The sequence below is a fragment of the Narcine bancroftii genome, chromosome 8 (genome assembly GCF_036971445.1).
Source record: "Narcine bancroftii isolate sNarBan1 chromosome 8, sNarBan1.hap1, whole genome shotgun sequence".
NCBI classification, from domain to species: Eukaryota; Metazoa; Chordata; class Chondrichthyes; order Torpediniformes; family Narcinidae; genus Narcine; species Narcine bancroftii.
The window spans coordinates 146,410,793-146,434,554 of record NC_091476.1 but is presented as its reverse complement, the minus strand read 5'-3'; the positions used below and the strand labels follow the sequence as shown (position 1 = coordinate 146,434,554).

At 41.5% G+C, this 23,762-nt stretch overlaps 1 protein-coding gene across 1 annotated transcript in view; it reads left to right on the top strand.

Annotated features, from left to right (window-relative positions):
• Nucleotides 1–466: 466 nt before the first annotated feature.
• The window catches only part of dnajc8 (DnaJ (Hsp40) homolog, subfamily C, member 8), a 41,985-nt gene continuing 18,689 nt past the window's right edge, over nucleotides 467–23,762 (top strand). Inside the window, exons 1-4 of the mRNA XM_069895189.1 lie at nucleotides 467–667; nucleotides 11,861–11,962; nucleotides 20,625–20,681; nucleotides 23,336–23,402. Coding sequence (XP_069751290.1) covers nucleotides 578–667; nucleotides 11,861–11,962; nucleotides 20,625–20,681; nucleotides 23,336–23,402 — 316 coding nt within the window. The 5' untranslated portion in view covers nucleotides 467–577. The remainder of the gene's footprint in view (nucleotides 668–11,860; nucleotides 11,963–20,624; nucleotides 20,682–23,335; nucleotides 23,403–23,762) is intronic.

The following is a 23,762-nucleotide window of genomic DNA, read 5'->3' as shown; positions in this document are numbered from 1 at the left end:
ATTATTCAAAGACTGAGGTTGAGAAACCAATAGGCTTTTATTCACTAAAGAACAAAGGCACATCCACACAGTTTGACTGTCCTAGACCTCTCTCCTGATGGCAGCAGCGAGAACAGGGCGTGCTGGGTGGTGCGGATCCTTGATGATCGCTGCTGCGCTCCGATGGCACCGTTCCCTGTAGATGTTCTCGAAAGTGGGGAGGGTTTTGCCTGTGATGTCCTGGGCTGTGTCCACTACCTTTTTTGCAGGGCTTTATGCTTGGGGGGCAGTGGTGTGTTTTTCCCAGACCTTGATCCACACTTTCCACCAAACCGCTGTCGAAATTTGCCAGGGTTTCTTTGACATACCAAACCTCTGCAAGCTCCTGAGGAAGTAGAGGGACTTGCATGCTTTCTTCCTGTGATTGGTTCAAGTATGTTCTCTCAATAAATCTGAACGTGAAATTTAAATTTCATTTGGAGGCCCCGATGCAGAAGAGCCAAGTTGACCAGAGACCAGGTCTCGCAGCTGATTTGTCCATCAGCGCGGGTTCAAAGGTTGGCAGCACGGATCACGTGGTGCAGCGGGAGCAGGCAAGATGGCGACGGGGAGCGCAACAGCATCGGGCGGTCCGGCGCCCGCCGCGGATTCCACCGGAGAGGAAGCTTTCAAGCTGTTTCTCACCGAGGTAAGAGCGGCCGGGAAGGCGGGCTATCTGCACGGCAACCGGCTGTACCATGCGCCTTGTGCAGCCGAGGTCTGTGAAGTTGGGGCCGAGGCCGCGATTGGTTGGTGGGAACAACCCCCGGATCGGGGATCGGTTGTTCGGGGAAATGGGGTGCTGGCAGCATGAACCCCCCCCCCCCGCTCCCCCGGTGACGGGACGTGGTGACCGTGAACCCCCACCCCCTCCCCGGGGATGTGGCGGTGGCGGCAACATGAACCCCACCCTCTCCCCGGTGACGCGGCGGTGGGAGTATGTCCCGTGATGGGACCACCAAGCTCCATCCTGCCTGCACCTTGACTTGGAATGGTATGGTGGTGTTATCCTCTCATGTGTTGGTGTGAGAAGATCCCACCCTTCTGCCTTTCTCCACTGAATTTACAGTGAGGTGGACCTTCTCTGGGTTTTGTTGCATTGGTTGACTTGGCCTGTAAACCCTTCTTGTGCACAAATGCTTTTACTCTGGATTCCTGCACCCTCTACAAAGATGCAGGAGAAAAGGAATGGAAAAGTACATGTAGTACTAATCCAGTGTATCTGTGATAGGTTGAATGACTTCTGCTTTGAATTATTGTGACTTTATAACTTTCTATCCAAGCTAAGAGAGCAAAGGAATTAGAAATGATTTGAAACAATCCCTTTGTGGTCTCCTCTTCATTGGAGAGACTGGGCCTACATTAGAAGATTACTTTGTTGAACACCTTGGCTCAGTTTGCTGCAATAGCATGGATCTTACAGTGGCCACCCATTTCACTTCCCTGTCTGTCCATGGTCTCCTATACTGCCATTCTTAGACCACTCATAAATGGAAGGAACACCACCTCATCTTCTGTCTGGTAACCAAATGGCATTATCATTGACTTCTCTGATTTTTGTTTTAATCCCTCCCTCCAACTTTCTTCTCCTGTCTCCTTTCCTGTAGTTCTGTCTCTCACTCTTGTCCCTTTTCCCTATGCCTCCATTCATGGAGCCAAAATCAATTCTCACCTTTCCTCATATTGTATCCAATTGGCACCTTTTTATTGAATCTCTGCCTCCCATTCTTCTACCTTTCTCTGTCTTGATTTGGGTGACTGCCTGCTTTCTGCTTCTACCTTGAAGGGGTCAAGCCTGAAAGATTGGTAATATATCTTTACTCCTTTAGACTGGCTGTGTTCCTCCAACATTTCTGTGTATTTTAAAAGGAAATTAGAAATACTACCTCGGGGGTGGGGGGGACAAGATGCTGTTTTGTGACTGACTGTTGGAACTTTGCTTACATCACCTATAAAGATAAATAGTTTTCTGTTTTGTTCTTTATGGTGTACTAATGAAATGTTACTTAAGGGCAAAATGCCCTTGGAAGAAAGACCAAAGCATTAGATGAGGTCTTGGACAGATGTAAGAGTTCATGGAACTGCTGTTGGGTTGATGAGAGATGTCACTCAAGTTCTGACTGATATTTATTCTTCTTACTATATAGCTGAAATAGATAACTTGGCTCTTAATAATCTTGTTTAATGTAGAAATGTTTCTTCCTGCAATGATTATTAAAGCAAAATAAAAGGCTGTGTATATTCTTTGGGTCAAGCAGCATCAACAGAAAATGAAGCAATTAACATTTCTGGTCCAAACCACTTCATCGGAACCTTTCAACACTGATAATTGTATTCTTCTTTGGCCTTGAATTTCTATGGAGTATTTTAAAGTTGTTAAGTATGTTGTGTGACTATAACTCTGTTGTCCTATTTCAAACTTGTGTTGATGTGAAATAGCTTGAACTACTAGTGATTACAACTCTCTCCTTAAGGCTTGAAGTACTAAATTAAAAATTTTAAGTTTTTAAATTTAGTCGTATAGAATGGTAACAGGCCCTTCCAACTCATGAGCCTTTGGCCCGCAATTACACACATTTGACCTACAAAACCCCCCCCCCTTCCCATACGTTTTGGAGGGTGGGAGGAAACTGGAGTGCCTATAAGAAATCCAAACAAACATGGGGAGAACGGTCAAACTCCTTATAGTGTCAGAATCGAATCTGGGTTGTTGGTACTGTAACAGTGTTGTGTTAACCAGATGTTGAGGACAATTGGAAGCCAGTATTGAAGAAAAAGGATCTGAAGTGAAAAATTATTGAAAAGCAGTCTTGAGACAGGGTCCTAACCTGAAATGTTGATTTGTAGCGGCAGCTACACTCCTAACCATTCAAAAGCGCTCGGGAGCAGGAGTCCGTGGAGGCATCTGGCATCGGGATCGTCTCGGGGCAGTCTACCACTGTGAAAAGGTAACGGTTACCTCGGGAAACGGGTAAGGGTCTGACAATGTCCACATGTATGTGGCTGAACCATTCCCGGACGTGTTCGAAATCTTGTATGGGTGCTCTGGTGTGCCTGTGTACCTTGGAAAGCTGGCAATGGGTGCAGGCTCTGGCCCAGTCTGCAATCTGCTTCCAAAGCCCGTGCCAGATGAAATGTTCTGCCACCATACGGACTGTGTACCTGATGGAAGGGTGGGAAAGGTAATGGATATGGTGGAGGACTTGCCTGCGCCACTGCTGGGGAACTGTGAGGAGTTGGGAGGTCCTGGAACCGTAGGCCCGTGTTGGCAGTCCTGAAGGCCAACGTCTCCTCATCGGACTTCTGGTCCTGGGCGAGTTGGTCGAAGTCAAGGCCAGGTGTCAGCGCGCAAATGGCCAGTCGTAACAGTGCGTCGGCGACCACGTTGACTTTCCTCGCCTTGTGCCGAATGTCGGTGGTCAACTCCGACACGAAGGAGAGGTGACGTTGTTGGCGGGGCGACCAGGGATCTCTTGCCATAGCGAGCACCTGAGGGGTTTGTGGTCAGTAAAGATGGTGAAAGGCTTCCCCTCCAAAAAATAGCAGAAATGGCACACCACCAGGTACATGCACAATAACTCTCGATCGAAAGCTCTATATTTGCGCTCTGGCAGGCGAAGAAGTCGGCTAAAGAATGCCAGTGGTTTACACTGTCCATTCACCTGCTGTTCCAGGACGGTGCCGATAGTTGTGGCAGAGGCATCGATGGAGAGCGCCATATGCAGGTCAGTGTATGGGTGGACGAGCAGGGTAGCCTTCGCGAGGGCATCTTTTGTGGCTTCGAATGCCCTGCTGGCCTCTGAAGTCCAGGCGAGTGTCTTGTCTTTGGCCGCGATGAGGGCGAAGAGCGGCTGCATGATGCGCGCAGCGCTTGAAATGAAGCAGTTATAGAAATTGACCATACCCGCGAACTCCTGTATCCCCTTGAGGTTGTCTGGGCGTGGGAACTCCCTGACGGCAGTGACCTTCGTAACAGCAGGTTTGGCTCCTTCGGCCAGGATGGTATGGCCCAGGAACTGCATGGACTCTTTCTGGATTGATCGTTAGGTCGAAGTCGGCCAGTCGGGAGACTTGTGTTGTGCCCATCTCTGCTGGCGACAAGGATGTAATGCAGGTAAATGAATATGAAATTCAAATCCCAGCTCACTGTGTCAATAAGGTGCTGGAAGGTCTGGGTGGCATTCTTGAGCCTGAATGACATGCGTAGGAACTTGAACAAGCCGAAGGCCGTTTTGGGTATGTCCTCGGGGTGCACTGGGATTTGGTGATACCCGCGCACCAGGTCGACCTTGGAGAATACCCTCACACCATGCAAGTTGGCCGTAAAGTCCTGGATGTGAGGGATCGGGTAATGGTCAGCAGTACTGTCGCGTCGTTAAGCCATCAATAATCTTCGCAGGAGCGCCTGCCGCCGGAGGCTTTCGGAACCTGGTGAATTGGTGAGGCCCAAGGACTGTCAGAGCATCAAATGATCCCCAGCTCCTGCAGATGCGAGAACTCTTCCTTTGGAGCTTATCCGGCAGGAACCAGTGTGCCCTGGCATGGACTGGCGGGCCTTAGGTGGGGATGTAATGAAACACCCCGTGGCGTGGTGAGGCGGCGGAGAACTGCAGCTTGAGGAGGGATGGTAACTCGTCCAGGATACGCTGAAACTCGTCCTTGGGCGTGCTGACCGTGGCCATCTGTGGCTGCCCTGTGCGGGAGGCGTTGAGGCGAACGGATTGGAAGGTACAGGCATCTACCAGTTGCCTACCTCAAATGTCGACCAGGAGTCCGTGGGTGAGGAGGAAGTCAACACTCAGAATGGCGGTTGAGAGGGACAAAATGGTGAACCTCCACGAGAACTTGCTGGCTGATCTGGAAGTGGATGGTCTTGTCTCCATACGTTTGGATCTCTGTCAAATTGGCTGCACAGAGGGGAAGTCCTTGAGGCCGATTCCGGGACTCGATGGCTGTGGCTGGGATGATGCTGATCTGGGCCCCGGTGTCGACGAGGAAGCGTCGGCTGCTGACTGAATCCTGCAGGTAGAGAAGGCTGTGTTCTTGGCCAGCCGCCGCAGCCATTAACAGTGGGTGGCCTGCTCATTTCCCTAGAACGAGCAGGGCTGATGACACTTCCGAGCCTTGGATTCCCAGCACTGGTGGAAGAAGCAGAGGCCTGAAGTGGATGGCTTGCTTCTGGCTATGCTCTTTGAGGCCCCTGCAGGGGCCGGGTGTTCCACCGCAGCGCTAGAGGAAGGCTTGGTGTGGTCATGTCTGTGACTCATAACCTGCTGGACTGCTGAGCCCTCTGGGAATCGTTCGAGCCATAGATCCTGGGCCTTTTGAGCGACCTTCCTAGGTTTGACTAAGCTCTCCTGGGACAGTAACTGCCGGATGTCTTCAGGTAGATGGTCGAGAAAGATTGCCCATGAGCACGAGCATCTCGTACATCAACTTGATTGGAGTTCTGTCCCCCAAAGCATTGAGGTGCAGCATCTGAGCGGCACGCTGGTGCCTGGAGGAGTCGGTGAGCACCTGCTTGACTGTCCCGTACTTATTTTCCGCTGGTGGGTGCTGAATGAGGTGTAGCACTCGTTTGGCAGTGGCCTGGTCCAGGGCAACGACCACATGGTAAAACTTGGTCGAATCCGATGAAATCTGGCGGAGATGAAACTGAGCCTCTGCGTGGCTGAACCAGGTCTCCGACTCCTAAACCCAGAAGTCAGGAAGCTTGATGGGTATAGCGTTGATCGAAGGGTCGTTCATGTCGGGTTCAAAGACGTTTGAACCTGTCTGGGTCACCAATTGTAGCGGTGGGAACACTGCTAACTGAAGGATCGCACAACCAAGACGGGTTGAATTCAGTGAGAAAAACTAATTTATTGCAGGTTGCCTGGCTGGTCTTGTACTCTCAGCCTGGACCTGGCTGAGAAACGCGCTGGGGGGTCCCAATGTCACCGGGGCTTCATGTGGGTCACCAAACGCAGGCTTCTGAGCCCGGTGCCAAGGTCGGGAGGAAATCCCCGATGATGACATTATGGCCGGCTGCCTCGCCGCATGTGTGACAAGCGGGGCCGGTTCGCCTGCCTAATGACATACCACCATGGATTGTCCATTTCTTTCCATGGATTCTGCCTGTCTCACTGAACCTTGTCACCTCCTCATTGTTTGCTGAAAGGTGTTACTGACATTGTATAGGAGGCAAATGGTTGAGACATGAGAAAGGCATCAGCTCTTGTCCTTGTTTCCAGAGGGATAATTAAGGCAAAGTAAAGAATTGTATAACTTTTACTGAATATTTTGATGGATAAAATTGAAGATTTATTTCAAACTACTCTGCTCCTTAATGTATTTCCTATCACTGCACTCAATAAAACTTTTTTTTTCTGGGCTAATTTGGGAAAGGGCCTTTGATAGGATCCCTATTTGATTGCATCACTTGGATTTGAATCCATAATATCTGCATCAAAAGTATGGCAAAGCATTTTCTTTGCAAACTGAAGTAAGTAATGTGTGTCGATACCAATGCTTCGAAGACAATGCTCCTCCCCCTCCCCCCCCCCCCCCCCCCCCGCACCACCATTTTGTTCAGGTGCCTGCTGACATTTTTCCATACCTTGATGAAGGGCTCAAGCCCAAATCATTGGTTATGTATGTTTATTTTTGCTATTGACACTATTGACCTGGTGAGTTTCTCCTGCATTGTGCTTTTACTCCTGTCAAGAAATATGATCTGTTTTTAGCAAGATGGATTTTTTTTTAACCAGATGAAGTTGATGGTGGATGCAATGGTTGACATCAATGCACCTCCATTTTTTTCCGCTCCCATGCACCCACCCATGATAATAAAAACTGTGATTACTTATCCTTCATTGCATTCCCAGCATGCATAAAATAGCATTCACAATCATTGAATGAGAGTTGAACAGTTGGACTCTTGCGAATCCAGAAGGAGAAGCTGGTTAGCAAAGATGTACAAATGACTCATTTGTTTAGTTTTATGGAATGTTTGATGTTTGTAGCATACTGGGATCTTTTCTGCTGAATAGCAGTTTGGGTATGAATTTATCATCCAAAATTATGGATGCTGAAACATTTTTTTGTTTGGAGCTTGAATCCGGAACTTTGATTCCTATTTGAGTCAACCTTCCCAGGTTCCAAATAATTCATGCCTTATAATCCTGTATTTTTTGTAGTTGATTTGTGACAGTACTGACTGATGAGTGGATAGATCAGCTTGCATCTTTTCTCATAATGTCAGGACAATTGTAATTTAAAAACAGGAGCATTTTCACTTGTATGTGCGAAATGGCCAGCTCCCTAAGAATACACTGCTCACAAAGTCTAATCCTTTTGTAATCACATTTAGGGTAAATTGGATCAGCAAGTTTGCAGATGACAATAAGATTGAAGGCATCCTGGACAGCAGGAAAGGTTGTCAAAGCTTGCAGAGAGAAACAGGCAGAATACTATTCATAGTCTGAAAATTAGAGGTTATCCATATAAAAGAGATCAGGAAGAACTTCTTTAGCCAGAGGGTCGTGGATCTGTGGAACTCACTGCGGCATACTGCAGTGGAAGCCAGATCGGTGGGAGTATTTTAAAAAAGAAAGACAAATATCTCATTAGTGAGCGCATCAAGGGATTATGGGGAAAAGGCCAAAAATTGGAACTAGTGTAGAGTAGCTTAGTGTAGATTTATGGAGCAGACTTGATGGGCCAAGTGGCCTGGTTCTGTTCCTTTGTCTGTCTGTGATCTGGAGCAGCAGAAAAAGTGGGCTGAAAATAGCAGATGGAATTTAATGCAGACAAGTGTGAGGAGTTGTATTTTGGAAGGACATAGCTGTTAGTCCAACGCCTTTACAGCGCTAGTGATTGTGACTGGTTCGAATCCCATGCTGTTTGTAATTAGTTTGTACGTTCTCCCAGTGTCTGCATGGGTTTTCTCTGGGGGCTCTGGTTTCAAAAACTTACTGGAGGTGTAGTCAATTGGGGGTAATTAGGTGGCATGGACTCATTCGCCGTAATGGCCTGTTACCGTGCTGTATATCTTAATAAAGTAAATAATGGTAAATGGTAGGGTAGTGTGGAGTGTAGTAGAACAGAGGGATCTGGGAATACAGATACATAATTCCCTGAAAGTGGTGTCACAGGTAGATAGGGTTGTAAAGAGTTTTTTTTGGCATATTGTCCTTCATAAATCAAAATATTGAGTGTAGGAGTTGGGATGTTGTGGTAAAGTTGTATAAGGCATTGGTGAGGCCAAATTTGGAGTATTGTGTGCCTTTTGGTCACCTTACTATAGGAAAACAAAGGACTCTACATCACCTTTGTTGACCTCACCAAAGCCTTCGACACCGTGAGTAGGAAAGGGCTTTGCCAAATACTAGAGTGCCTCAGATACCCCCCAAAGTTCCTCAACATGGTTATCCAACTGCAAGAAAACCAACAAGGTCGGGTCAGATACAGCAATGAGCTCTCTGAACCCTTCTCCATTAACAATGGCGTGAAGCAAGGCGGCGTTCTCGCACCAACCCTCTTTTCAATCTTCTTCGGCATGATGCTGAAACAAGCCATGAAAGACCTCAACAATGAAGACGCTGTTTACATCCGGTACCGCATGGATGGCAGTTTCTTCAATCTGAGGCACCTGCAAGCTCACACCAAGACACAAGAGAAACTTGTCCATGAACTACTCTTTGCAGACGATGCCGCTTTAGTTGCCCATTCAGAGCCAGCTCTTCAGTGCTTGACGTCCTGTTTTGCGGAAACTGCCAAAATGTTTGGCCTGGAAGTCAGCCTGAAGAAAACTGAGGTCCTCCATCAGCTAGCTCCCCACCATGACTACCAGCCCTCCCACATCTCCATCGGGCACACAAAACTCAAAACGGTCAACCAGTTTACCTATCTTGGCTGCACCATTTCATCGGATGCAAGGATCGACAACGAGATAGACAACAGACTCGCCAAGGCAAATAGTGCCTTTGGAAGACTACACAAAAGTGTCTGGAAAAACAGTCAACTGAAAAACCTCACAAAGATTAGCGTATACAGAGCCATTGTCATACCCACACTCCTGTTCGGCTGCGAATCATGGGTCCTCTACTGGCATCACCTACGGCTCCTAGAACGCTTCCACCAGCGTTGTCTCCGCTCCATCCTCAACATTCATTGGAGCGACTTCATCTCCAACATCGAAGTACTCGAGATGGCAGAGGCCGACAACATCAAATCCACGCTGCTGAAGATCCAACTGCGCTGGGTAGGTCACGTCTCCAGAATGGAGGACCATCGCCTTCCCAAGATGGCAAGCTCTCCACTGGCCACCGAGACAGAGGTGCACCAAAGAAGAGGTACAAGGACTGCCTAAAGAAATCTCTTGGTGCCTGCCACATTGACCACCGCCAGTGGGCTGATATTGCCTCAAACCGTGCATCTTGGCGCCTCACAGTTCGGCGGGCAGCAACCTCCTTTGAAGAAGACCGCAGAGCCCACCTCACTGACAAAAGACAAAGGAGGAAAAACCCTACGCCCAACCCCAACCAACCAATTTTCCCTTGCAACCGCTGCAACCGTGTCTGCCTGTCCCGCATCAGACTTGTCAGCCACAAACGAGCCTGCAGCTGACGTGGACATTACCCCTCCATAAATCTTCGTCTGCGAAGCCAAGCCAAAGAAAAGAAGACTATAGGAAAAAGAGTGCAGAGAAGATTTACTAGGATGTTGCCGGGACTTCAGGAACTGAGAGAATAGAAGAATGAGGGGAGATTTGACAAAAGTATTTAAAATTGAGGGGTATCGACATAGTAAATATAGATAGGCTTTTTCCATTGAGGGTAGGTGAGATACAAACCAGAGGACATGGGTTAAGGATGAAAGGGGAAAGGTTTAGGGGGAACATAAGAGGAAACTTCTTCATAGAGAGCGGTGGGAGTGTGGAATGAGCTGTCCGCTAAAGTGGTGAATGCAGGCTCAATTTTAACCTGGGAGGAGTATGGAGGGCTATGAACTGGGTTGTGGCGGGGGGGGGGGGGGGAATAGGCAGTGAGATGAATTGACATAGACTAGAAGGGCCTGTTTCTGTGCTGCAATGTTCTAAAGTTATTGCAGAGCAAACCTGAAATAAGATCTTGCAAGAATGAAAGATGTGTTTTGCGATTAATTTGAATAGTACTAACCATCAAAAATATGTAATTAAATTTTATCTTGCATGTGTTCATCTCCTCTCACCCTAAATGCACACTGTGAACCCCATTAAGGTCTGTGCTTATTTAGATACTTTATTGCTGTTATGTTACCCAAGTACTTTAAGAATGTAAATCATTCATCAACTAGTTTTCAAGCACTCTGGTGTTTTTTCCTAAATCTACTGGGTGTGGGTTTTGTTTAGCAATGCTAACATTTCTTGTCCATCTCTTTAGTTCTTTGAATGAAATGCTTTGCTCAGCTATTTTGGATTTCACCACATCTTGTATTTGTGTGGTTGTGTAAGATGGCAGATTTCTTACCTTGAAGGAATTGAGGTGGTGGTTGGGGGGGGGAAGGAGCTTCTTATATTAAAAAAAAACTGGTAGATTCATCATAAAATTTAAAAAAAAAAAAAATTTTCACACTATGAACCATACTGACCAAAACACACACAAACATTTCCCTCTTGAATATACAGTGTCATTTTCTCCCCTTTCCCCCCTCCCTTCCCTCTCTCCTTCACCCCACCTCAACGTTCAACATATATGATACATTAAACCCATTAAACAATGTCATCACACAATGAAAATAAACAAGAAATTTGTGTCTTCTACTTTTACATACTGGTATTTATTGAATTTGAATTTTGCTGCCGTGGTGAGATTTGGTAAGTTTCTGATTGTAATTCAGATACTAAGTCTGTGTCAAATTAATGCTGCCATACCACTGGTGTGTGTTAGTGAAGTGCCAGTTAATGAAGAAGATGAAGGCTGTGTAGTTAACCAGTCATCATGGCTTTTATTAGCAGAAACTAGTGGTACAATAATGAAAGACAATGAGTGCATACACAGTTATACCCAAGGGGAGTGTCTTTAGTGGTAGAGATAATACACATCCAGTGTCATTAAAGCAGGCTAAGCACAGAGAGAGAGACTGACAGCACAGATTCACCACAGTTAGTGTGTGGGTAATGAGAGCAGTTAGTCTGCAGCTTTTCACAATTCCAATTTGAAATGTTTGTATGACTCAGGACAATTTGGTTGGCATTTGTCGAGCAATTTCAGGACAAAATAATTGTCATCATGCTATCTTTAAGAGAGGCTCATCTGTATTTTTCCATTCATGTTGATTCTGCTTAATGCAATTTTAGCCAGATTCTTGGACACATGGTTGTCTTGAGCCTTCTTTGCTCTGTAATCAAAATCTATCATGAAATGAGAGGTTGAACAATTTGAAATATTGGACTAACAGTGGGACTCCGAGCAGATTCACTACAATTTATTAACACTGATTTTGTTTATTTGGTATGAAAATTTTGGTTGGGATTATGTGCGTGCTTCAGCAAAGCATCATAACTTGCGTGATAAATGCTTGCATTTTTGTACAATTTTTTTAAATAATGAGGGAAAAGAACTTCATATATAGGAGGGATTTTACTTTTCACCAATTCACCATCAAATTTTTCTTTGTATTTTTCATATGACAGAATCTGATAGTCTATATTTATCAGATATTTGTTTAGAAACAGTTTACCTTGTATGTACACTTATATGTGACTTGAAAATAATCTGGGTTGCTTCTTAATTAAAAATGTTTTATCTTGGATTCATAAAATATTTATAACTGATTTACTGAAACATCCTTGGTAAATACAGGGTTTGCCTTCTTACAGGTTAAGCAAATTGAAAAGAGGGACTCCGTTTTAACACCAAAACAACAAATTGAAAGGCTTACAAGACCTGGATCCACGTACATCAACCTAAACCCATTTGAAGTAAGTGCATTTTCAACTTTTGTTGATGTCTAGACATTTGACGTGTCGACCGTGACATCCTATTTGACTACATCAATAAAGGGCAGCCCCTCCTTGTTCTTTTCAAAAGACATATTGTCTGTCAATTTGGAAAAGAGTAAAAAGGACCCTAAATCTGCCAAATTCAATTCCATTTCAACCTAAGAAGGACGGTCAATTAATTTTTCAAAATGTAACAAAAGGAGCAAATTGCATATAGTAACTGCACATTGATAGAAACTAAATATGGAAGTGATAGTCCTCCATTCCTTTTGTTTTTTGAAGACGAGCTTTGTTTAAACGAGGTTGTTTTCCTTGCCATATGTACGAAGAAATAAATGCTGATTGAGTTATTAAATAATTTTTGACCTGTCAGTAATCTTCCCTCATTTTTCTGGACATCAGTCTTCACAGGATGTTCTTATCAGTCTGATGAAAAGTTGTACACCCACACCAAATCAACTGTATCCTTTGTTAAATGGATGCAAAGTGCTGCACGCTAATGATTATGACCTCTTCAATGACATTTGTAATGGTGGCAAATCTTCTTTGGTCTTGTATTTCAAGATTCAATTTAGTGCTGATGACATCACAGTTGTCGGCAGAATCACAAACGATGATGAGGAAGTTGAATGGTGTAATGTTAACAACCTTGCATTCAACGTTAGCAAAACCAAGGAGATGTGGGCTTCAGAAGGAAGCCCTCATTGAGGGCTCAGTAGTGGAGAGGGTCAGGAACTTCAGATTCCTGGGTGTCAACATCTCTGAGGATCTGTCCTGGAGCCTCCATGTTGAATCACAAAGAAGGCTCGCCAGCTCCTTTACTTTGTGAGGTGTCTGAGGCGATTCGGTATGTCACCAAAGCCTTTTGAAGACCTCTAAAGATGTACCGTGGAGAGCATTCTGGCTGGTTGCATCACTGCCTGATATGGAGGTGCCAACTCTCAAGATGAGAATAAACTCGAGGGTTGTTAACTCAGCCTGTGACATCACAGGCACCAGACTTCAATCCATTGGGGACATCCTTGAGGCAGTGTCTTTTTTTTTTAAAAAAAAAATCAGCCTCTATCCTCAAAGACCCCTTCCCTCTTTACTCTGCTACTATCGGGGAAAAAAGGTGCAGGAACCTAAAGATGAGCGCACAATGGCACAACGACAGCTTCTTCCCTGCTGGCGTCAGATTCTTGAATAATCAATTAACATATAACATATAACAATTTACAGTACGGAAACAGGCCATATTGGCCCTTCTAGTCCGCACCGATTTACATGAAACTCCATTAGTTCCACCTACCCACTCCCTTGCCCATAACCTCCAGCCCCCTCACATCCATGTACTCGTCTAACTTCCTCTTAAATGACAGATTTGACCCTGCCACAACGACCTCTTCCGGAAGATCATTCCACTCAGCCACCACTCTCTGAGTGAAGAAGCTTCTTCTTGTATTACTCCTAAAGTTTTGTCCCCTCACCCTTAACTTATGACCCCTTGTTCCAATCTCCCCTACCCTCAGGGGAAAGAGCCTATTCACATCTACTCTACCTATTTTAAATACCTCTATCAAATCCCCTCTCTACCTTCTACACTCCAATGAATAAAGTCCCAGTCAACTCAGTCTTTCTCTGTATACAAGATACTGCAATCCAGGCAACATTTTCATAAACCATCCACTACTATTTTTATTTCTTTATATATATATTTATAGATATATATCTATATATAGATATATAGATATATATCTATATATATCTCTATATAGATATATATCTATATATATCTCTATATAGATATATATCTATATATATCTCTATATAGATATAGAGATATATCTATATATATATCGATATAGAGATATATCTATATATATATCTCTATATAGATATATCTATATATATATATCTCTATATATCTATCTCTATATCTCTCTCTCTCTCTCTCTCTCTCTCTCTCTTTGATGCTGCTGCATCAAGACAATAAATTCTAATTCTACATGAAATTGCTTTTGTCTGCTGTAAGGTAGATGATATGCCATTGCCAGAAATTGCCTGAAGTCAGAGAAATAAAGCAAAAGAGAGTCCCCTCAGAGATACTGAGTGTCGAGGAGTCACGTGATGGAGTAGTGGCTGGTAGGAGAATACCAGCCCTCTCCAGAAAAGAAGGAAAAAAGTGAAGAAAAAACAAAGCCCCAGACACACAAATCACAACAAATAAAAAAAAAGTTGTGGGGAAAAAATGGCACCTAAGAAAGAAAAGCCAAAAATAACGAGAAGAAAAGAAGAAAGACGACGGGAGAGAAGGGTGAAGGCCTTACCTGTACGAAGAAGCAGGGACCTGCCGTGGAAACAGGAGCCCACTCCCTGAGGTCAGTGGAGAACCCGCAGGGTCATGACCCATCGAACACAGGACTGCAAAGATGGCTCACGGAGCCAAACAGAGGTGCTCAACTGCGTATGACAAAGAAAACACTAACGGGAGGGGGAACCAGCTGTGGAGTGAAACTCCACAGCACGAACAGCTGAGAGAGACCCAACAGCAGGGCTCCCAGCTGGAAGATACAGAAAATAACAGGAATGAGAGGGGTGAGAATGAAAAAAAAGAAACTAGAGACACAACAGATAACCGACCCAGAAGAGGACCAACATCAAGACACCATGGAAACAAAAAATACCCAACAAACAGACAAGCAGCTCAACAAGAAAGTCAGAAGAGACACAGATACAAGGAAGAGAAATAGAAAACACAAACCCAAGAGCAGACACAGAAGAAGGAGAACATCAAGCTCTGCACAGAGGAATAGGAGGTAAAATGAATGGACAGTACATAGATAAAAAAAATTTTCAAGAACAAATGAAAGCATTAAAAGAATGGCTGACACTAGAATTTAGTGAAATAAAAAGAAAAATGAAAAGTACAGAAGAAAAAGTGAGTAGAATAGAGCTGGTCATAACATGTAGGGAAAATGTGGAAGAACGTGTAACGGTGGTAGAAATGGAAGTGAACAACTTAAAGAAAATTGGAGGAAAGTGATAAAGTTAAACACAGGAGTTGTTAGCTCAAAAGATGGATATAATGGAAAACTATAGTAGGAGAAACAATATAAAGATAGTGGGCCTTAAGGAAGATGAAGAAGGCAAAGATATGAAAAAAATTATAAAAGAATAGATCCCCAGGGTCCTGGGAATGCCAGGAAGGAATGAAAATAGAAAGAGCACACAGAACATTAGCCCCAAAACCACAATCACAACAAAAACCAAGAACCGTTTTAGTAAAATTCCTGAGATATACAACAAGAGAAAATATATTGGAGAAGGCAATGAAAAAAATGAGACAAGACAAAAAACCACTGGAATACAAAGGTTAAAACTTTTTTTCCACCCAGACAAAAGTTTTGAGCTCCTGAAGAAGAGGAAGGAGTTTAACGCAGCAACATTGATCCTCGGGAAGAAAGGCTATAAATTTATGTTAAGATATCCAGCGGTGCTTAAAATAGTTATCCCGGGGCAGCAAAACAGACTGTTCTCGGATCTGGAGAAAGCACGAGAATTTGCAGAACGTCTGCAAGACAGAAAGAGGGTTGAAGAGATGTAACAAGAACAAAGAATGACGAACTACATATAAAGAAGAAAAAATAATGTATAAGTAAGAGCTAAAGGAGGGAAAGGAAAGGGAAGAAAGGCAGTGAGGGAAGGAAAAAAAGAGGGTGAGCTTTGTTATTATGTGAAGATAAAAGTTTTCTGGAGGAGGTTAGGTGGGAGAAAAGAACAGTCACTGCGAAATCAGTTCACGCTTGTGAGCAGGTTCGCAATCCAAATGGAGAGGGGAGTTGTGGTTGCCCGGCAAGGGACAACTCGGAGAGGGGGGGGACATTTGGGGTTAAGGGAATTTTAAATGTGGGAATAGTGGAAATATTTTATGTTTTAGAAGTGTTATCATACAGTGCGTTCAAAAAAAGAAAACTGAGAAATGGAAATGGGGAAGAGGGGAAAGGTGGTGATGAGGAAGTGGAAATGAGAGGTAAACAAAGTATGAAATGGCCATGTGAACTATATGACTATAAATATTAACAGAATACATAACCAAATCAAAAGGAAGAGGCTGTTAAATTTACTGAAAAAAGAAAAAAAATGATATAGCATTCGTGCAGGAAACACATCTAACTGAAGTAGAACATAAGATATTAAGGAGGGACTGGGTAGGGCATGTAATGACAGCATCATATAACTCAAAAGCCAGAGGAATAGCTATATTAATCAATAAAAATGTACCAATCAAAATAGAGGAGGAAATAATAGATCCAGCAGGGAGGTATGTAATGATAATGTCAGATATATTCAAAATTTTGGAATTTGCTCAATGTATATGCACCTAATGAAGAGGATCAAAAGTTTATGCAAGATATCATCTTGAAGATTGTAGATACGCAGGGGAATATACTGATAGGAGGGGACTTTAACCTTAATTTGGACTCAAAGATGGATAAAACTGGACAAAAGACTAGCAAAAAGAACAAAGTAGCCAAATTTATGGTTAAATCGATGCAGGAAATGCAACTTAAGGATATATGGAGGAGACAACACCTAAAGGAGAAGGAATACTCATATTATTCGAGTAGACATAAAACATACTCAAGGATTGACCTGTTCCTGTTGTCAGCCCACATCCAAAGGAGAGTTAGGAAAACGGAATATAAAGCTAGATTATTATCGGATCACTGACCCCTGTTATTAGCAATAGAACTGGAGGACATCCCACCAAGAACGTATAGATGGAGATTTAACTCCATGCTACTTAAAAGACAGGATTTTAGAGAATTAATTGAGCGCCAAATTAAAATGTACTTTGAAATAATACGGAATCTGTGAAAGATAAATTTATTATTGGATGCAATGAAAGCTTTCATCAGAGGGCAGATAATAAGTTATGTAACTAAGATGAAGAAGAACTACAATCGAGAAAGAGAACAGCTGGAAAGGGAAATAGTAAGTACAGAAAAAGAACTAGCAACAAGGGAAGATACAACAAAAAGAAGAGAATTGGCAGACAAAAGAATAAAATACAAAACACTGCAAACATACAAAGTGGAGAAGAACATAATGAAGACAAAGCAGAAGTATTATGAACTAGGAGAAAAAACGCACAAAATACTAGCATTGCAGAACAAACTAAAAGATCGGTATTGGCATCAAGGAAAAAGGACAAACAAATTACATATAACCCAACGGAGATCAATGAAAACTTCAAGGAATTCTACGAGCAATTATATTGAACTGAGAACAAAGGGAAAGTAGATGAGTTTTTAGTAAAATTGAACTATTGAAATTGCAAGAAGAGGAGCAAAACAAATTGATAAAACCATTTGAAATAGAGGAAATACAGGATATATTAAAAAAGCTACCGAAAAAATAAAACACTGGGAGAGGACGAACTCCCAATAGAATTCTATAAAACATTTAAAGACTTATTAATCCCTCCTCTTCTGGAAGTAATGAACCAGATTGAAAAGACACAAAATATGCCAGATTCATGTAAAACAGCAATAATTGCAATAATACCAAAGACGGGGAAGGATCCACTAACACCAGCATCGTATAGACCAATATCTCTACTTAACTCAGATTATAAGATGATAGCAAAACTATTAGCAAACAGATTGGCCGACTGTGTACCAAAAATAGTAAAACTAGATCAAACTGGATGCATTAAGAAAAGACAAACAACGGACAATATATGTAAGTTCATTAACTTAATTCATGAAGTACAAGGAAATAAGACGTCAACAGTGGCGGTTGCTTTAGACGCAGAGAAAGCCTTTGTCGGAGTAGAATGGAATTATTTATTCAAAGTACTGCAGAGTTTCAACCTACCAGAGAAATATATTAATTGGATTAAAGCATTATATAAGGGACCATTGGCGAAAAGTTGATAGTAAATGGATATATATCAAACCAATTTAAATTAAGCAGGTCAACTAGGCAGGGATGTCCACTATCTCCCTCACTCTTCGCATTAGCTATAGAACTTTAGCAGAACTGATAAGAACAGAAAATAAAATAAAAAGGATTAAAAATAAAATAGAAGGAATACAAAATCAGTCTATTTGCAGATGATGTCATAGTATACTTAACAGAACCAGAATTATCAATAAAAGAATTACATAGAAATTGAAGGAATATGGAGAAGTATCGGGGTACAAGATCAACGCAAATAAAAGTGAAGCGATTCCAATGAATAATGCGGATTTCACAAAGTTTAAGAAAGAATCACTATTTAAATGGCAACCACAAGCAATCCGATACCTAGATATACAACTAGGTAATAATCTAGGCCATCTATACAAACTAAATTATCAGCCATTAATGAAGAAATTACAAGATGACTTAGAACATTGGAAAGATTTACCACTAACACCGATAGGAAGGGTAAATTGCATTAAAATGAATATCTTCCCAAGGATACAATACCTATTTCAATCATTACTAATTCCCTTAACAGAGAAATTCTTCAATGAGCTAAAGAAAATAATAAGGAAATTCTTATGGAAAGGGGGGAAACTGAGGATAGTGCTAGATAAATTAACAGAATGGTACAAACAAGGTGGTTTGCAGCTACCAAACTTTAAGAATTATTATAGAGCAGCACAATTAAGATATCAGATTTTTATCAAACAAGGGAAAAACCAGATTGGATCAGAATCGAGCTAGATAAAATAGGGGAGAAGGTACCAGAACATATACTACTATATTATATAAGTGGGATGAAAAGCTGGTGCAACATAGGAAGTCACCAGTACTGCACCATCTGCTCAACATTTGGAAGAAGATTCACGGAGAAAGGAAAAAACCAAATTACCATCTACCAAAATTATTATTGACGCAAAATCAACTAATCCCTTTTGCAATTGATAACCTTTCCTTTAGAGAATGGGAGAGAAAAGGGATCGAAAGAATAGAAAATTGTTTTTTTTTTGGAAAATAATTTATTATCTTTTGAACAAATGAAATACAAATATGGTATAACTCACGGTACAACGTTTGCATACCACCAACTTAAAACCTACTTGAAGGACAAATTGGGAAGCAGGCTGAGGTTACCAGAAGGAAGCAACTTTGAATATGTGATTACAGACACAATGATAATTAAAAGATTTATAACAAACATGTACATCAAACTGCAAGAGAAAGAGAACAATGAAATAAGCTGTAAACCCAAACAAAAGTGGGAACAAGATCTAAACATAAAGATTAAAAAATGAAAAATGGGGAAAAGCTATGCTCCGGAACTATGAGAAATACAATAGACACGAGGTTACGCATGGTACAATATAATTGGTTACACAGGCTTTACACCACGCCCCAAAAGTTAAATAAATGTGACCCAACAGTATCAGATAGATGTTTTCGCTGTAAGAAGGAAACAGGAACAACAGTACATGCAATTTGGGCATGTGAGAAAGTGGAAAAGTTTTGGGAAGATCTAAATCAGGTATTAAATAAAATCACAAAAAGCAACATGCCAAAAAAATCCAGAGATCTTTCTTCTAACTAATATAAGTAAAGAACTAGGCCTCTATTTGGATGAAGCACAAAAAAGATTTATTATAATAGCCTAAGCTGGTTGACTGACTCATTGACATTGACTGTATGTAGCCGAAATCTAAGCACTGATCTTTGTGACCTTCCACTGATTAAGATACAGTGCAACTCCAGTTATCCAAAATGGTTGGATTAGGCCTATCTCAGAAAAATGTTTTTTTCTGGATAACTGGTCATTTAAAAAAAAACAGCCCAGTAGCAACAGCAATTCACTTTTAACAGTGTTTAAACAACAACAAAGAAGGCTTTTTAACCATTAAAATAATTATAATTCTCACCAAAAAAATGCTGGCCACTGCGGATCACCGACACCTTCCCACCGAGGCCCCACTACTGCCAGGAGCCCGCTCTCTTTGACACTAGGACAAAGGATTCTTCTGGGCGCTTGCAGCTGGGAGACAGAGACATGCAGTTTAAGAGGGAGAGTTGGAGAGAAAAGTCGATAGATGAAGGTAAAGAAGAAGTGGAAAGAGAGAGGGGAGGGAATTACCTGAAACGAGGATAATCGTTCTAATTTCATGTCGGATGATTTTTTTAAAAACCTGTGAGGTCAATTTGGTTCCATGCAGAAATTTTTTAACATATATCCTTTCCAGGTTGTTATTCTGTCCTTACCCTAGGCCAGGGGTTCCCAACCTGGGATACATTTGTACTCTAAGAGAATAACCACTACTGTTTAATATATGGTGATGTAATCTGCAGTCAGATTGCACAATGTCGTGTTTTTTTTATCCTTAATTTTTAGGGGTACATGGGAACCTATAAAAATGCCCAAGGTGTACAGAGGAATAAAAAGGTTGGCAACCCCTGCTCTAGGCCATCTGTACAGTTTGCACTATATACAAGATGCACTGCAGCAATTTGCCAAGACTCCCCTAGAAGGCACCTTTCAAACCTATCATATTTATTAGTGAGAAAGACCAGGGCAGCAAAAGCATGGAAAGACCACAACCTGCAAGATGATTTCAGAACCACAAACCATCGAGGCTTGGAAATGTATCACCATTCTTGTGCAATATAGAATTTAATTAACTTGCATTTTGCTTTACAGGTATTGCAGATAGACCCTGAAGCAACAGATGAAGAGCTGAAGAAGAGGTTCAGACAGGTAGAAACATCTCTGTTTGCCATGCTACAGTCTAAGATAGCAACTGATCTTAGGTACAGTCAACTCCATTTAAGTGAGTGAATAAAATGAAAAATTCCAAAACATTTTCTTATTTACATCCATAATGTTTTATTAACTAAGTTTTGTTTGAAAATTCTTGTTAAGTGAATACATTTTCTGATGAAATGCTATGCATTTTACCTTGATCAGAATCAGGTTATGTAGTGTTCAGTGTAATACATTGCATGATATCTATTTCAACAAGCATTCCAAACCAAGTTGTGGTAATTTGATGGAAATTGCATTTAAAGCTTCTCTCCACACGCCACCCAGCAAACCACCATAGTACAGACTGCTTCCCCAGTGTGGACAATATTGCGGGATTTGGCACTCCTGATGGGGACATCAAATGGAATCGAGATCAAGTTTGATGACGATGGCCCCGCAGGGAGAAAAGCCTGCTGATGTCAAGACTCGTTTCATGGGTTAGGTACCTGAGGACTGCCGGTGCCTCTGCAACCAGCATGAGTCAACACCTTCAGGAGAAAATTGGTCTGACAAGGGATTTAGGAAATAGTGAAAATGTACAGAAATTCTGTGACTGATTTATTAATGTTTCACTTCTGGGGAAACTAGTTATTCACTTAACAGGAATTGACATTTACTAAATGCTGAATGATTGCTCTTAATTGTAAAACCATAGAATTTAAAATTTTCTTTAATTTTATTAGATTTTAAAAACCGTTTTAATCATGTTAAAGCAGTTGCCAATGCTTTTAATTTGATTCACTGGGGCCATATCATGCACAAGACAGAGCATTTCCTTTACCAGCCTATGAAAATCTACACCTTTTTTTCCCAAATTTTCTCCCCTCCTCAAGGTGCTGACTCATGCTGGGGTATGGTTCTCTATACTATGTTTCCGGTATCTCACCCAAGTGGCCAATCTTCAGCTGTGAGCCTAGACAGTGAGTATCGTCAGGCTATCCTCACCCAAAATCCACGTGTATGTTTTGATCACCGGATAGTGATCTGTAGCAAGAATTCCAGCTGATTTTTTTTTTCTTCTTCTTAAACCTGCTGAATCTGAACACATTTGTGATCTCCTTTAGTGCTGTTCTAACATTTCAGCAAACCTGGAGCATGCCATGCATCTGACGTGGGGTCTTCTAGTCTTGTTTTTCAGTATTGTACCAAAAAATGATCATTGTAGAATAATTTCTAGGGTTAATAATTGACTTGATGTAATAGCTAACCTTTATTGAAGGTTAGAATTAATGTGCAAAGCTTTAAGCTCTGTCAACACATTGTATTTTGCACAGTGCGGTTAATTTTGCAGTTGCTGCATATTTAGGAATATATGTAAAATATTTTAGCCCTTGAACTAGTGCTGCCATTGAATGAGATCATGGTTGGTTTATTACCCAATTCCATATATTGATTTTTCTCCAAATTTAAAAAATTTAGACATTTAGCACGATTACAGGCCCTTCTGGCCCAAGTACCCTAATTAAACTACAACCCCAATACATTTTAAAGGGTGGGAGACTCCCAGAGGAAACCCACACAGACACTAGGAGTAGCCAGATTCAAACCTGGATCACTGGCACTGTAATAGTGTTGCTCTAACTGCTTCACTAACTGTGTTGCTTTTACAATCTTTACTTGTAATGTTATGAAGTAGATTAAAAATGAATAAATAAGCCATTCTACGATTCTATCCACGTAGAAGTGTTTCCTGACTGTATTCCCAAATGTCTTGGTTCTAAATGTTATTCCTGTTTTCCAGACTGCGTGACCCATCTGTTTTTTTTTAAAAACTGTTTTCCTTTAATAGTGTCCCTCTATTTCTTGAAATTTTAAATCCAATCACTGCAAAATCGTGTAGTTTCAGGGGAATATAATTATTTTGTGTAATTCTGTAATTTTAAATTGGAAGTCTAACTATCATTCTGTGTATATATATCTATATATATATAGATATATATCTATATATATATAGATATATATAGAGATATCTCTAGAGATATATAATATATATGTATGCTGCACTCCCTCCAAGGTCAATGTATCTTTCCTAAGATGTATGCTACCTAGACTGCTTGAAGTCCTCCAGATGTGATCTAATGGGAACCCCACTGATTTTATTTAGCACTATCTTTATATAATTATAGCATTTGGCCTCAATAATTGTGAATTATTACTTTTGGATGCCATTTGTCCTCTCGGCATACATGATCCTTGTTTCCAACAACTAGTTCCACCATGTCTCTAAATAGACCTGAACTAAGGTTTGTTTGGAAGCCTTAATCTGAATCCAAATTTATGGTTGGGAACAAGTCATGTGGAAGTGGCTTGCAGCCCTTATGGTTTTATCCAAATTGAACATACCAAAGGAAAACAACGGTTTTGTTTTCATCTTTGGAGAGGCAACAACAAGTAGATTTTTAACATTTAAAGTTTAGGTTACTGAAGAATTGCATTAGGAATTGAAAAATAGAAAGATTTGAAAGCTGAAGAAGGCAAAAGAAAAGAGAGTTCAAAAAGATATTTTACACTTTCTTCTGTCCCTATGTAGAAGTTGTTGCACTCGTGAATTATTAATATATCTTTAATTATGCATGTCTCATAAGAAGTGTTCTTCATTATTCCAGCTTTCAATCTTGGTCCACCCAGACAAAAATCAAGATGATCCTGAACGAGCACAGAAGGCTTTTGAAGGTAAGGAAACACCTCTTTGATAAGAAGAAAACTGATTGCAGTAGTTTAAAAAAAAATTGCATATACAGTATTTGAGGAACCTCATAAATAGATGAAAATCACTATTAAAATTAGTTTTGCTTCATGGGTTGAAATTTAGTTGGAAGAAAATGTTTTTGGTACGTAGATGGATGTTAGGCAAGGATTGGATTGGCCTTGGATGTGATGTCCTGTAATTAAATGGCCAGAAAGCTTCCACATTGATACATATTTTAGTGATGTTGATTTGAAAGATACATAGTTGCTCAAGGCTTGGAGGATAACTTCTGTTCTAGTAGGGACAAAATTTGCCTTGTTGCTTTCGAACTAGAAGTTGAAAAT